The 15,452-nt window shown below is 36.6% G+C and overlaps 1 protein-coding gene across 4 annotated transcripts in view; it reads left to right on the plus strand.

Annotated features, from left to right (window-relative positions):
- LOC141438888 (microtubule-associated protein Jupiter-like) overlaps nt 1-15,452 on the plus strand; it is a 154,201-nt gene that overhangs the window by 7,633 nt on the left and 131,116 nt on the right. For 3 of the 4 annotated variants that reach the window (XM_074102933.1, XM_074102934.1, XM_074102937.1), the window contains exon 2: nt 7,672-7,773. The exons of the other annotated variant lie outside the window; for it this stretch is intronic. In XM_074102933.1, the coding sequence (XP_073959034.1) occupies nt 7,672-7,773 (102 nt within the window). The remainder of the gene's footprint in view (nt 1-7,671; nt 7,774-15,452) is intronic. 4 annotated transcript variants of the gene reach the window in all.

The following is a 15,452-nucleotide window of genomic DNA, read 5'->3' on the forward strand; positions in this document are numbered from 1 at the left end:
CTTAGCATTGCTCGGAAGTTGTTACGCGATGTCGATCGGCTGTGAGCAAACGCGGCACCCATCTTGCGGAAAGCTTTTATTACTTAAAATATTATTCAAGATATGAAAAACTCGTTCAAATGAAATGTGTACAGTCTCAGCTATCTCACGTATCTTCATTCGACGGTCATCCAAAACAATATCGTGGACTTTATTCACGATATCACCCACCAGTAGTCACTTCAATCGGTCTTCCAGAGCGTTCTGCATCATTGGTGGTGATACGTCCAGAACGAAATTCCGTAAACCACTTGTGTACTATACCATGAGATGGAGCAGATTACCCATAATATTTTTTAAGCCGGTCTTCAGTCTCTTTGATAGTTTTTCCAAGTAAAAAGTAATGTTTAATTAGCACACGAAATTCACTTTTCTCCATATTCAACAATTTTCCGTGAATTTTCCGATATCATCTCACATATGTCTCGATTTCTTTTTTTATTTTCCCAATATTAAAAAAATATAAAAACAGCCAGCTAACAGAGTTAAGAATAAGGAATAAATAGTTCATAGGTGAAAAAGGTTTTTTTTTACTCGAACTCACTGCCTTATCAAACCGCCCTCGTATTGTATTGCATGGAATTCTTACTTATAATCTGAAATTGTATACGTAGGTCAAAGGTCGTGCCAGGATGCTAAGCGATTCTGCCCCCTCGAGTTTATGTTTGTATTTTTAGGGATGTAGTGGCTCTACATGCAAAATCTCAGCCCACTACAAACTTTATATTAAAAAAAAAGATACTATAAACTATAGAATTATATTTTTTTCAAGAACTAATTTCCAGTAAGCCGGAAATTGTTTTAATACCTTCTCTGAGTAAATTGTCCCTATGCTTGTATCCTATCTAATCTGAGTCAATTTCCACTTTCCAGATGTGCCTAACCTAGCGAAATTTCTGTTTTTTTTAGGGTTCCGTACCCAAAATGGCAAAATGGAACCCTTATAGTTTCGCCATGTCGGTCTGTCTGTCCGTCCGCTGCTCAGAGACTATCAGTGCTAGGAAGCTGCAATTTTGCGCTATGCCGACAAAATGGTAAAAACTGTGTTTTTTTCCAGTTTTTTGCTTGTAGCACAATAACGATACGTCCACCGGAAATGTCGCTTCACTTCAATATTTCAGAATGTTACATTTTGCGTTAAATGAGATTCTAAAACTTTAAATTCGGTTAAGTGGTACAGCCGAAATGAAAAGTTACAAAAACTGGTCTAACAGGCTAGGCGAACAAAAGTGGCTTCAATTCACTTGGGGGAGGCCTATGTCCAACCGGGGATGTCTTACGGCTGACATGATGAGCTGTATTGTCTAACGTACTAATGTTCGCCATTGTATTCACCATCTCTTTCTACCCTCGTCTTATGCCGTGTGACAGAACGAAGTGGTAAAAACGATTGTGATTCCAAGTGTGAGTTCAAGTTAGACAATAAGGCCTCAGATGTACTAATCTCGGTATAACGGCCCTTAGGTCTTATAGCTATCGGCAACAGTGGCGCGCCCTCGCGGAAGCCGAACGCTATTACATGCTCCGCTACTCCCGGCTGCGGTATCGGGACCAGCCATCTGCAAATCCTGATCCCAAATCCTTTTGTCAATGTGTGTAGTCATCTGTCTGTGGAAATACAAGGGCAAGTTTTGTTACACTGTTTTTAATTTTAAGTGTAATCAACTTGTTTTTTGGCAATAAACTTTTTTTAACATAATGCTCAGGGGTGGACCTACAGCATGTGGGGCCCTGGGCTTATTACTATCGATTTTACCTGGGAGACTACTAAATTAATCAGCGAATTAGACAAAAAACATCTTGATAATGATATACTATTGATCACCAATATGGTTTGGGGGCCCTTTATATCTATTCTGTGGCTGTAGTCCAATAAGCCCTTCATCATCCCTGGTTAAGGCTGCACTTGGAGTTAGTGTGATCCGAGCTTTGACGTGCGGCAAAATATTAACCTCACTCTAAGCAAGCGCGGCTCGCTTCTATACAAAATTTTTAGCTTTTTTTAACCCCGACTCAAAAAGAGGGGTTATAAGTTTGACCGCTATATGTGCCTGTGTGTCTGTTGTGGCAATGTGTGTTTTTTTTTGAACTCAGGTTTTTTAGCGATAGTTCTTAGACATGAAGAATTTATTGAATCAGGCGTTACTTTGCTCACTGCATAGTTAGGTTTGAAGAGACAAAGTCGGGGGTTTTTCAACTTTTTATCGGTTAGGTTATACCCCGACGCTAAAGGAGAGGTGTTACAAGTTTCGCCAATGTCTATTTGTCTGTCTGCATGTTGCATCGTAGCACTGAAATGGATACACCTATTTCGGCGCGGCATTTTTACGTGAAAGCGAGTTTGCTTGCGGTGGTCTTTTTAGCTATGTTTCATTAAAATCGGTTCACCGTATTTGACATATTGAACTTTGAATTTACGGTGTCGGGGGTTTTAACCTTTTCGCCGCCATTTCAAATACAAAAGACATCATCAGAGAGAGGAATTTTCATGTCATTTTTTGACCTGTCATAGTGACTTCTCGCTTACCGGCTCTACCTAAATGTTTTTATTTTATTTTATGTTGTCGATATTAAGTATTAGACTTTAAATTAGATTGTCGTAAACTTATCATATTATGTAGAACGTTCTTTTTTCGCAACACATGGCTATTTGACCGTGAAAGAAGAAGAAAGAAAGAAGACAGCAGCAGTTATTCAGTAGGTAACACGGAAGACACACAAATACAACATATGAAAAAAGCATCTATTTCTTTTATACAAACATTAATGGAACACTTGTTAACATAACAATTTCTACATGAAATTGAAAAAAAAATAGAATTGAAATTATTAAACTAGAAAATGTTATCCATTCATTGTTCCATATTGCTTGACAAATAAATAAATAAATGATTGATTGATTGCAATGCCTAAAATTAAACCTGAACACAATTGAACGAAGGTTGCTTCTGCATTGAAGTAGGTAATGGACGTATATATATTTAGTTCGTTAGCGTGGATCCTTCGTTGCGTATATTTGAGTCGCTGTGACGTCGAAAAGGCTAAACTTTTCTAAGTTAGTGAGGTTATATGCAACGTTTTCATCATCTCGCATAAACTTGCATTTTCTATAGATTGATTCGCTGGTTTGATTCACATAAATTAGAAACCCATGTTTTGTTGGCCTCGCTGTGACTCGACGACCCACAAGGAGTGTTGTGACGCCCCAGTTCCCGTCTGATTGCCTAACCCCTATTTAGGCAACACAACACTGCCACGTGCAATGAAAGTAACTCGGGCAATAACTTAATGGTTTCTGGAAAATCTACGCGTAGCCTTAACGCCCGAGGGCCGAAAATGTGTGCTGCTTTATTCCTGATAGTAACAGTCTGACAATATTTGTTCGTTTTTAGAGTTCCGTATCTCAAAAGAAAAAAAAGGAACCTTATGGGTGGGCCCTGTAACAAGAGCAAAAAATTAAAACATAGGTTCTGCCACTCAAATGAAACTACTTTAATTCTTGAACTTTCAAAAATTAAGTAATGTTATCGTTGTGTTTATTTCAAACAAATTAAATGGTATTTTCAATGTACGGCATCCAATAAACCTAAATGACATCGCCTGTAACGTAACAAAATTACGGATTTCGCAATACATTGCTTGTCCAATTAAACTCTAAACTATAATAAAAATCATAATACAAGTTATTTTCAAAGTTGTAGAACTAAATTAGCTCAAGATGAAGAGTGGAAGCTGTGGTTTAATTTTTTACTCATGTTACAGGGCCCACCTTGTATGATCCCTGGCGTGCCTGTCCCAAGGTCCTTTTTCACAGGAACACATGGTGGCATCAAGCTGACATTAACTATCTAAATATTCAGGTCTCCTACACCTTGAAACAGTGAAAAAATCAAACTCAAGTCAACGCAATCAATCAAAAGTAGTCCATTGAAAAAGTTGTTTCCATACATATTCCCGTAACTGAAAAACTTATAGGTACTTCTGGTTGTTTTAGAAACTTAAATTAAAATTTGGTATGAAGGTAACTCATAGAGCACAACCGATTACAATGGCCTGAAATTTTAATTCTTTATTTCGGTCTATTATATGTCAATAACCATCTTAAATGACCCCACCCTGCGTACATTTTTTCATAGATACCTATAAATTTGAAGGGAACCCTCGGTGCGCGACGCCTTCTCGCACTTGGCTAGATTTTCTTCTCGAGTCCGTAATTAGGAGGCGGGTCGATATTTTTGCCTTCCTCTAATTGCCCCGATACTTCATACATGCCCACTATCTACCTATTAATACAAACTTCAACAATAAAACGAACTCACGCCACTCAGAGCGTTCTTTTGATTGTTATTTGCCTTGTCGGACGGTATTCCTGTTCTGTTAATTAGAGGGTCCGATATAATGGCTATAAAGGCGATAGTGTCAATTAGGGACTAAAAGATAGTAGATGCGTCTGTTTAGTTAGGACCACAGAGAACAAATCGTAGGGCTATTAAACAGATCTCGGTAAACATGACACTAAAAGCTGTGGTATCGAACGTCAGGTGCAGCTTGTGCAGTTTAATTATTGTTGAAATTTGTAGTTTTGCAACAAAACTGTGCCACAAAGTGAAAAGCGTGATTAGATCCACTTATTAACATAATATTATTAATCTGATATACAGTTCAAGTAGGGGATTGTACAGTCGAGTAGGTAAAAATTTGATCTAAAATATGTGAACACACACAACTCTTTTGTTAACTGCGTAGAAGCGTGTGTTCAGAATAAAACGAACGAATAAAGCGTGTGTTATACATGTGTTCAGAAGTGAATACCTACTTCTGAGCAAAGATTCAATCAAAAATATTTGAACATGTTTCATCGCCATTAATAATAGAGTCGTCTTCATGTATTTTTGGTCAAATTTTTGCTCAAAAATATAAGAAATCAGCTGTAATAATTCGTGATAGATCTTATAATTAAGCACTGCAAAAGCCAAACGCATATTTGTATTGTCAAACTCTTTAACAAGATGTACGAGTACAAAGGTGAACTTATCCCTTAAAGGGATACCTAACACATAACGTTTTGCTTTATTGAATATAGTTATGATGAAGATGAGGTGAAAGTTTTCCATTTCCAACAATTGAAATTGCGAATTAGCGCTCGGAGGCGAGTATTCGATACTTATTTTAGGTAGGTCGTGACGGCTACAAAGTTTTCCAGCACAGGTTGTGGCTTGCAAGGACGTAAACAATTACGCTGCTGTCTCGTTTGCAATAAATGGCTATTAAGTGGAGAAATGAGGTACTAGCAACAACACAAATTGAGCTGGAATCTTGAAACTATAGGCGGTAGGTAGATGGTAAAAAAAATTGCGTCGATGCTATAGTCCTCATCGTCATACTAGTGCTAGACAGACATGCCTCTTAGATTGAGAGGGCACGAGGCTGCCGTTCCCACGCCAAGTGGCAGAGCAGTGGTTACTCAAGAAGCTGAAAAAAAGTTCGAGTTTGCTCACATTTTTTTAGAGTTCCGTACCTCAGTTGACAAAAAAAGAATCCTTATACTATAAGGGTCCTATAAGGCTTAAAGGATCACTTTGTTGTACGTCTGTTTGTCTGTCTGTGCGTCTGTACGTCTGGTAAGACACTTTTTCTTAGGAGCGCGAGCAGGTATCGAGCTGAAATTAATATCAAATACAGATCTGCTACTCCTTGGAACACTGGAAAAAATCAAACTACTTACAACGCTATCAAAAGATAGTCATTTAAAAAGGCGTTTCTGTGCAAATTTCCAGGAAATCATAACCTAGGGTACTTCTGGCTGTCCCAAAAACGTGAAATTTGGAATGAAGGTAGCTCGCCAATAAGAAAAACATGAAAATATCGACGTCAATAGCCATCTAAAATGATCTCACACTGCATAAATTTTTGCTTAGGCGACGGGCTCTGCTTGCATTGGATATTCATAGATACCTACCTATTTATAAATTTGTACCTATGATACGATGCATGAACCCGAGTCGCACTTGGCTGGTTTTGTTTATAATAAGTCGTCAACCTACTGCAAATCTTCAATTACTATTGCATATGTTACAAATTAAATATTATATTAAACAGTAATATTCTGCAATATCCAGTTTTCCTGGCTGCCTGTACCTACTATGACGGCGGTCGCCCGCGGGGTAATTCTCGCCGCGGCGCGCGGGCGTCGGCCGCCGGCGGCCATCTCAAGCTCCTTAATTGTTAAGTTCAATCAATCGCGAATGCTTCCGAACCAGTGAAACACGCACACTACTTAGTCAGATTAACTTGTAGTATTCAATTTTTAATTAAAAAGGAAATGCATGCTAATGCTAAGCATATTTCCAAATGAAATAAGTATAGAGCTCAATCTAGCATATTAACGAAGTTTACACTTAGAAAGCCTTCGTATTAGCGAGCTATGCAAAAATTTCAAAGATAATTACAATTAGTGATCAGGAAGCAGTTAAATGGACTATAAATCTTTAATTATATTCTTTTTAAGAAAAAAAACCATAATGACATAGATTGCTCGACTTTTAACGGTGATTGTTTTGTGACAGGAAATGAAATAATCAACCGTTTTGAGACCACCAGACTCGGCCGCCGAAGCGTTTAATAACAACTTATTAACGGTCGGGGAGATAAAAAACGTTTATTTACAACGAATACACAACTTTTACTCGGCTGGACAAAGCGTTGAGGCTTTCATTCGAGTCAACTGTCAATAAACAGACATAACTAACTTTTATCTAAAGTGTCCGTTCGTAAAATATTTCCTTTATTACCGGTAAAAGAGACGGCTGTCGCTTTACTGGTATCATAACAAATGAAACCGTCTAATAATAGCAGGTGTAAAAAACAGTTAAAAGCACTGTCGCTTTCTCAAGCGAAATGATTGGTTGCGAATACAAGCGGGCTCCGTGGCGTGGCGCTAAGTCCAATACACGGGGTAATTGGACTATTATAGTCGATGACCACCAGTTATTACCTATGACCACTTTGATATGAGCTTCCCTGCTCCTCGCAGAATGCTTAAATTAGAAGCTGACGCTGGAACATGTCATTGTTCCAGGGGTCTATCATGAGTGGTTGGTCCAGCACTGGGCGGGAAATGACTAAGTTTCACCAGTACTAATGAGCTGTAATACTGATGCGGTTTTGAGCTACTATGGACATGGCCTCAGGGCGCTGTCTATTCCGCTAAGATTGCGGGTTAGCTAATTATTTACAATTGCTGCTGTGAAAAGTATTTTAGGACTATTAATCCGTAAGACAATGCAGGTTATTGCGTTGTAGCTATTTGATTTATTCACATTTTAAATGGTTTAAATACGGTACGGTTAAGTTTTTAAATAGATAGTTACCAATATATTTTATAGTTATGTAGATTTGGTAGAGCCACATTTAGATATTTTAGAAAAAAAAGCTGTTTTGAATGCTCTGACTTTTGTTTTGTACTATGACCAGAGGCTGTATTGTCTATCGTGTAGGCGCTAGCGACTGCAATCACCGTCTCTTTCTACCCTCCTCTTATATCGTGTGACAGTAAGATGTGAACACGATTGAGATTCCAAGTGCAACAGACAATAAAACCTCTGGTCAAAATGAACCCTTTCCTACTTATAGGACGTCGTCAGAGCTTGAGTTACCGAGTGTCACGCAGCTAGACGTCAACGCAGAGCTTCAGAACTCAGCGATCAACACCTGCTTAGACGTTTGCGAGCGAGGGTGAGCGGTAGACTCGGGATAGAGTAGAGTCAAGAAGTTGTAAGCCTTTTTTGGTAGTTTTAACGGCTTTAAATCTTAGTTTAGTGGCCTCTACGAACAAACGTTGGCTTGTCCGTCGATGATTGAATTTGTTAAGCATTTGCAATCAGTAGTTAGAGTTCTGATACCTAGTTTAGTCCAACATCATGGCATCTAAAACTCGGTAAGCATCGTACTATTTGAACTCTATTTAACTCTAATTAACAAACACAACTTTTTTTTTATTTACTTGTACTTTATGGCCAAAATTATTGTTTCTTTTTCAAGTTTAGACAAACCAATGGTAATATCTGAAGAGTGGTGCTGCTTACGGGCATCGGAGCTTGTTAGCGTCTTTTAAATACATTTGTACCTATCTAAGGATCTGATCGTAAAATCGACTAAGATATTTCTTGACTACCCGAACGTTCAAAGTTAGTTGTACGGATTAAGGCCGTTCCCGTACCCAAATGAATTCTAAAATAGTTATAATTGATTTTTCTCTTTTTTTTTGTTTCATAGTGTCACACTGGATGGAAACGAGCAAGTATTCTGATGATAAAGATCATAGTAAAAAGTAAAGTTGGAATAAAAATTCGAATTGGAGGTTACTTTGGGAATTAATTGTATCGAGCGTGTATCGAAAGCTGTGTTATTAAAGATAATATAATCAAGAATGATATATATTTTTCCCACGTCTAGAAATATCAAAGTTTCGTAGAAAAATAGGATAATTCTTGGGGTAGTTTTGCGTATTTGGCTCAGGGAACGGCCTTAACAAATTAAAAGTATTAAAATATATTTTCACTTACAAGTCAATGTAACAATCAACTTATTGTTTTTATTCTGATGTAGGTACAGAAGCTAGGTAGTAGGTATACAGAGAAAAATGTGCATCGCTTTTATTGACGTAACTTTTTAACCGTATAGTCTTACTGTTATTAATCTTCGCAATTGAAATCGTATTTCAAAATACCAAAACGAGAAAGTTGGATTAAAAGTATCTGCAACGTAACGAAACTTTATTTACAGCGACATTTATCTAATATTTTATGTGAATTATATCAGTGGTAAAGAAAGCTCCCATTTGTTTTGGTTTTACACACCTTTTTCTAAAATGATTTATGATCGAACGGAGTAGCCGCAAGCGTCCTATAATATATTATGCAAAGAGAGTATATAATTTACGGTGCTAAGTCGAAGATCGTATCGGGTGATAACACAATTTAGACGACACGATTACTCTCTATTGTGATATGACGGCTAATAAGTTAATTTTTTGTTGCTTAAAAATTATGAGGCAAATTCAGACTGACTTGACTTCGGTCTTCGCTATAATCTATTTTTTTCTAACATGATTTAAATGACAGATGCCAAACTGACGTAACTAGAGTCCCTCCTACTGTTACGCAAATTATCGATACTTTTGCATGTACCTAGTGCTAGGAGTGTCAATAGCATTATATAGTTGGTAAACTTTACGCTATCGAACTGGTATAGTCTTATTTCAATTTTAAAATATCATTTATTCAACACTTGGAGTGTCACTTTCCGACTCTGACGAACACTCTTGCAAATTAATAATAAGTTCGTTTATTTTACCGCTTTTATTTTTACCGATAACCCTCACCTCTAGCAATTGCGGCCTATTGAAACAACATTGTAAGGGCGTTCATTAAAGAAAGTAAGTTAATATAACACAGTGCATACGCAGAAACTTAACAATTTGTTAGCAAATTTGAGTTCAAATATTCGAATAATCAGCAGTTTTAAAGCATTATTATACTTTTTTTCAAGCATTATATCTCTGTTGAAAAAAAAACAGTTACCGCGCCTTACAAAGCTACATAATCATCATGTGTCATTTGAATCATGTTAGAATAAATAGAGTTATAACAAGACCCCGCTATCGGAGGTGCAATTTGGTAGTTGTCAAGTCTTAGGGATGGGTAAGAAATACTTTAAAATACTAACAAAATGTCGATAATTTTTCTTTACCATATCAGTCTAAGACTTTAATTAAACGTGTTTATTTTGTAAAATAGGATTAATTACAAAATGAATAATGTATTTAAAATTTGATTGATAATTAAGCTAAAGGTTTACTAATTGTATCGGCGAAAATTATTTAGCAAATTATTAACTCCCAAACTATTTATCCCATAGTTTTGTTTAGGCGAAATGTTATTTCCCAACTCAACGTTTCGCACTAATATCATTTTCCAACTAATGATTCGATAAATTATTATTATGCAAATTATTACCTGGAATTTTTTTAGGATGTCATTTATGATTTCGTCAAATGTATTGATTGGCATACCTTAATTTAGCAACTTATTGAATGGCATCCAACCTACTTTTCTAGTGTCATTTATCCTGGCTGCTATAAAAAAACCTAACATCAAGGCTAAGGCGGGAGCTACGCTCACTTCGCTCCCGTTTAGCCTTCTGAACCTAAACATCCAAGTGCTACTGCAAAATTTAAAAATTTTTTGGCAAATTTGTTAAATATTCGCTCTTCTTTTTTTACACATTTTTCATACTTTTTTCAACTTAATGTAAAAAAATTGCCCAAAACGCGAAAAAAACAATGGACAATTAAAAAGTAAAAAATAATTATGCGCTATAGCTGTTGCCGCGACATCTGCGAAGAATTTGGTAAGTCATTTTGGGATGTAAAAATTAGCCTAAAATAGTATAAAATGCGAATAATTTTTTTATCTAAGCGTTGTCGGTGTCTAAGGTTAACATGAAACTAAATATGTGTATTATTTAAAGTATTCACCTTAGCGGTCCCCCGACACCGACAACGCTTAGATAAAAAAATATTACTAGATACTTTACTAAATTAACTTAGGCTAATTTTGCGGGAAATCAGTAGTCCCGCGGGATAAAAAACGAAATAAAACGCAACAATGCGCAAATGCATTTTTACAATTGCTTCAAAGCGATTTTTGGACATTTGATTTAAACATGAAATTACCGTGAGATTCACTCATATTTAAATGAAATTACTGATTTCATGTTTTAAACTTTGATATAAGTATATCTTTTTAAACTGTACTAGTGTGCTGGATATCCTGGCTGCAGCATCAGCTCATCGTGTTGCCACCATTGCATTGTATGTAGAATCAAATACTGATCAATAGGAATCAAACGCGACATATCTGCTATTATTTTTTCAAGAGTATACCTACTAGTGTTCTGGATATCCTGGCTGCAGCATCAGGCCGAGCATTCCATAATATTGCATAGTTATATAGCATACATGGGTGTTTCAAATTTTAGGTCCATAATATGTTTGAAAGTAAAGTAAATACCCATTATGCGTCTAAGATTCCTACCGCAGCGAACAAAAGAGCTGATGATCTTGTAACGGCTGAACCGATTTTGATAAAACATGCCTAAGATCCATCACTAGAAAACCAGCTTTCAAATAAAAAAAAACCGCATTCAAATCGGTCTACTGGTTTAAGAGCTACGGTGCCACAGACAGACACACAGACACACATTTGCGTCGGGGGTGAAAAATGTTTTCCCAAAATCTTTTGGTCGAAATTGTTTGGTATAATATTGTATGGCATACTTCTTTTTTTGCATTTTGTATACACTTTTTTCATTACTTCGTCTCAGTATCGTTAAGTTCATATTTGTTTTCTAGATATAAAATTAGTGGTAACAATATTCGGAATAGTATACCTATCCTTGCCCAATTGCAATGAATGTAAACAATACTGATCAAGGAATTAAAAGTGCTAACATACCTGTGTGCTGGAATCCTGGCTGCAGCAAAAATGTCTTAACGACATATGTGCTATAAAAATTATTTTGTTTTTCTATTGTTTTACACCACGGCAGTTTGACGGCAGTTTGACGTTATTCTTGAAACAATTATCTAATTGATTTGTCAATTTTTTTCATAATATTTATATGGTGGGGTTCAGGACGGTATAATATACGACAAAACAATGCAATAGGTACCATACAAATGTTATACTAAACAATTTATCGACCAAAAAACAAAAAAATATGAAAAACAATTTCGACCAAACAATTTTCGACATTTGTAATACAAAAAATACGTTACGAAAAAATTGTATGCAAAACAATTTTAGACCAGTCGATATAGACCTTTTACAGTTATTGAAGTTTAAAAAAAACTTGTTCACGGAACATGAAAAAGGAGAAGGAAATAAATAATACTCTACCTATAAATTTACTATCAACGTGTCATACGTACAAACTATTATCAACTTTTATCGTTATATACATTTTTCTTTAAAACATTAGTTTTCTCAAAAAATACTGTTACACACACTACAACATGTATTATTAAATTAAAGAATACTTGTAATATATTCCATTCTACTACGAAATCCTAAAAAGTGAATTTACCTTCTTTGAAATGTTCACTTCTTTCGCTAATTATGAAATCGTCCAAAATTAGTAAATATATCTCTGTTCGTTTTTAAAAACTACCTACAAACTCTTATATATAAAATTGTTAACAGTACAGAACGAATGACATGTCTTAGTTAGTACGAGTAGGTACCTAGTCTTAGTAATCAAAACAAGTACCTAAACAAAAAAAAACCTTAGTATTCGGTGGATGTGAATGTGACATTGCTGCGTGCTTGAGCACAAAATGATAAGTAGGGTTTGGTCCCGTCACCGATTGGCACGTGCCTGCTCCGACCGATTCGGGCACAATCGATAGGGCAAATAATGTTTCGTGATTGATGGTCTGGATGACATTGTTACTTTGTTGTCTTGAGGATTTTGGGCTGACCGATTTTTGTTGATTTGGCAAGCTATTTGGGTCAGTTGGTTCTTCGAAATTGCTACAGCCTTGATGGAAACGTAGTTGGTATGCGGCTACAACGGCAGCGTTACTAACCATGCCATTTGTTGTACACAATGAAGTCTAAACAACGCGGTTACGGTTTACGCACAGTAACTTTTGGTCAAAAATCTCTTTAGTGATACAAGCGCATTAATTTAATCTAAACCAGTGTTTTTCAAACTTTTTCAGGAAGCGACCTCCTTAGTTAAAAAAATATTTGGCGACCCCTACCTACCTCCAATTACAGTTATTTGTATTATCCTACATTGATAATACAAACATGAAATAATCATACACAATAACGGTGACTGAAGTGTGATTTTGAAAATACCGCGACCCCTTAAGGGTCATCCGCGACCTTCCAGGGGGTCGCGACCCACAGTTTGAAAAACACTGATCTAAACGACATACCTCCGCTAATTTTAAGCCAATTTGATGATTAGAAGGGAACGAGACTTTCAAGATTTGAAGACATCTTATTTGTATACTTAGATACATGGGTAAAAACCAAAAAGTTGCACATCTTAGCATTGCACGCAGGTAGTTAGAATCACTATTATTTTTTCTATTGTGTGTAACAAAAATTAATCATACATATGTATAATTTTCCTGTCACAATGGAAGAAATTAATAGTAAATCTAACTACCTGCGTTAAGATGTGCAATTTTTTGGTGTTCACCTACGTACGAACGAACATTGAAACAAAAGCTTAAATATAGGTAACTCTTCTTTTTCCGATACATTTTACAAACTGAATCCTAAATTAAATTGTGTGGTATAATTAAAATTTACTTCCCTTTTGTAATACCTTGAAAATTAGTAACAAAAGGTATCGAGGTAACGTATATCCAGTTACAATTGTCGCGATTAGGTACTTAGTTAACGATTATGAAGAAACTCATAAATCTTAATAACTATAACGACTTTAGGACCTTTATTTGACACAGTCTAAGTGTTACACAAGCCGAGCGAAAACCGGAGGCTGTATTTCGTTCTTGCGCGTTTCGATGATACTTAAAATGAAAACATATCTTTGCTACTCCAGCCAACCTCCCCTGTCCGCGCAGAGCATCCTGCTGATAAACGAACAAGGTGGCGGTCTATCCAATTAAAAATGGCGTAGCTCAATTTTAATCAGAAAGTGGCGGGCAACAGCGTCACTAGGGAGCTAGCTATACGTCCTAAAACCGCCAACCCTCATACTCTCGTGACGATTATGGGAAAAACCTTCAACGGCAGCAGAAATGTAAGCAGCAGGAAGAAGCCTAACTTTAGCAGTGAATTGACTGATACAAGTTTATGATGATGATGAACGATATCCATGGCTTTGGAATGGCTAGGATATCACTTCAGTATGTTTCGAATAGTCCCAGCGAGCCTTACCGTCCGACGATACGTAATTTCCCTTCACCTCCATTAATTGAATAATCCCTTCCTGTACAATTAAAAAGTCGTTATTAATTGTCGAGAGTGGGTCGATTGGTCATTTATCGAGCGAAGCTTGCGGCAGTCCCTCATTATTGTTACGGATACGAGTATCTATAGCGTAATTGCATTAGCTTGATGTGGTCAATTATTTACATTTTTCTTCGACTAACTTTCGTAGCACTTTTACTATAGCTCTAATAATTGTTACTTAGTGCTCACCGTGTTTTTTAAACGCGCCGTCGACGTGCGTTTGTATCGATACAAATGCGATACGCACGCGAATTGTAGGCTAGGTGGGTACAGTCAAGGGCAAAGATATCGACACGGCCAAAGTTGCAAAAATATGTATACACGGCCTTAATGTTAAGTGCATAAAGTCGTGTATGCATATTTTTGTAACTTTGGCCGTGTCGATATCTTTGCCCTTGACTGTACTCCATGGAAAGAAAAACGCGTTACTGAAACGCGCGTCGACGGCGCGTTTAAAAAACACGGTGTGCACTAAGTAACAATTAGAGCTACAAATAGTAAAAGTGAAAAAAATAGATCAGTTTTGCAGCCATTGTAGTAAATTGAGTTATCTAGGAGTATAAATGAAATAAACGCCATCTAAACGATCTCTTTCTTCCATCAAAAACTACGCATTAGGCATCCATTATGACGGTCAGTTTGAAATATTGCAGCTGTAAAATGCGACTGTAATCAGCGTCGTGACTCGACCCTACACCTGCTGGTCAAAACAAACCACAACTTTTAAGCGGTCCTACCACAAAACCACTACTATAACAAGAGTTGGCGTTTCCAAAAAAAAAATTGAGCTACATTGCGCTTTGGAAGCTGATCACAATTTTAATATCTGAATTCGACGCAGCGTTGGAACTTACAAAACCGGATTGTTTGATATTTCTGTATGTTTACGAGCCTCAAGGGACGTTTTGTAAAACCGTGTAGTGCCAGCAGAGTTGAACCACAATGCGTGACGTCACGATTGTCTCGTTTAAATCTGAATAACTTACGGTTATCATTAGGTACGTTGTAGTCGGAATCTTATTCTTATTATTACATTATCTTCTAGACTGACCGCAATTTGAAGAAATAGTTCACCATTTACATCTACCCACTCACGCATCTACTCCGCTCATGTAAATATTCATGTATCTCCTCCTCCTCCGCTCGATTTTTGATATTTTTCAAAAACATAATACCTACGGTTTGAAACAGAAGAGGCCAAACTTTAGGTGACCAAACTAACATCTTATATTTACTTAGTCTGAGATCATCAATCGTTGTTTTAAAATAATATTGCTGTTTTAATTGCCTCCATTTTGACGAAGGCAAAACCAATGAGGAATTTAATAAGACTACCTAATCAGGTTTTCTCTATGCATT

This window comes from Choristoneura fumiferana, chromosome 20, assembly GCF_025370935.1.
Source record: "Choristoneura fumiferana chromosome 20, NRCan_CFum_1, whole genome shotgun sequence".
Taxonomy (NCBI): Eukaryota; Metazoa; Arthropoda; class Insecta; order Lepidoptera; family Tortricidae; genus Choristoneura; species Choristoneura fumiferana.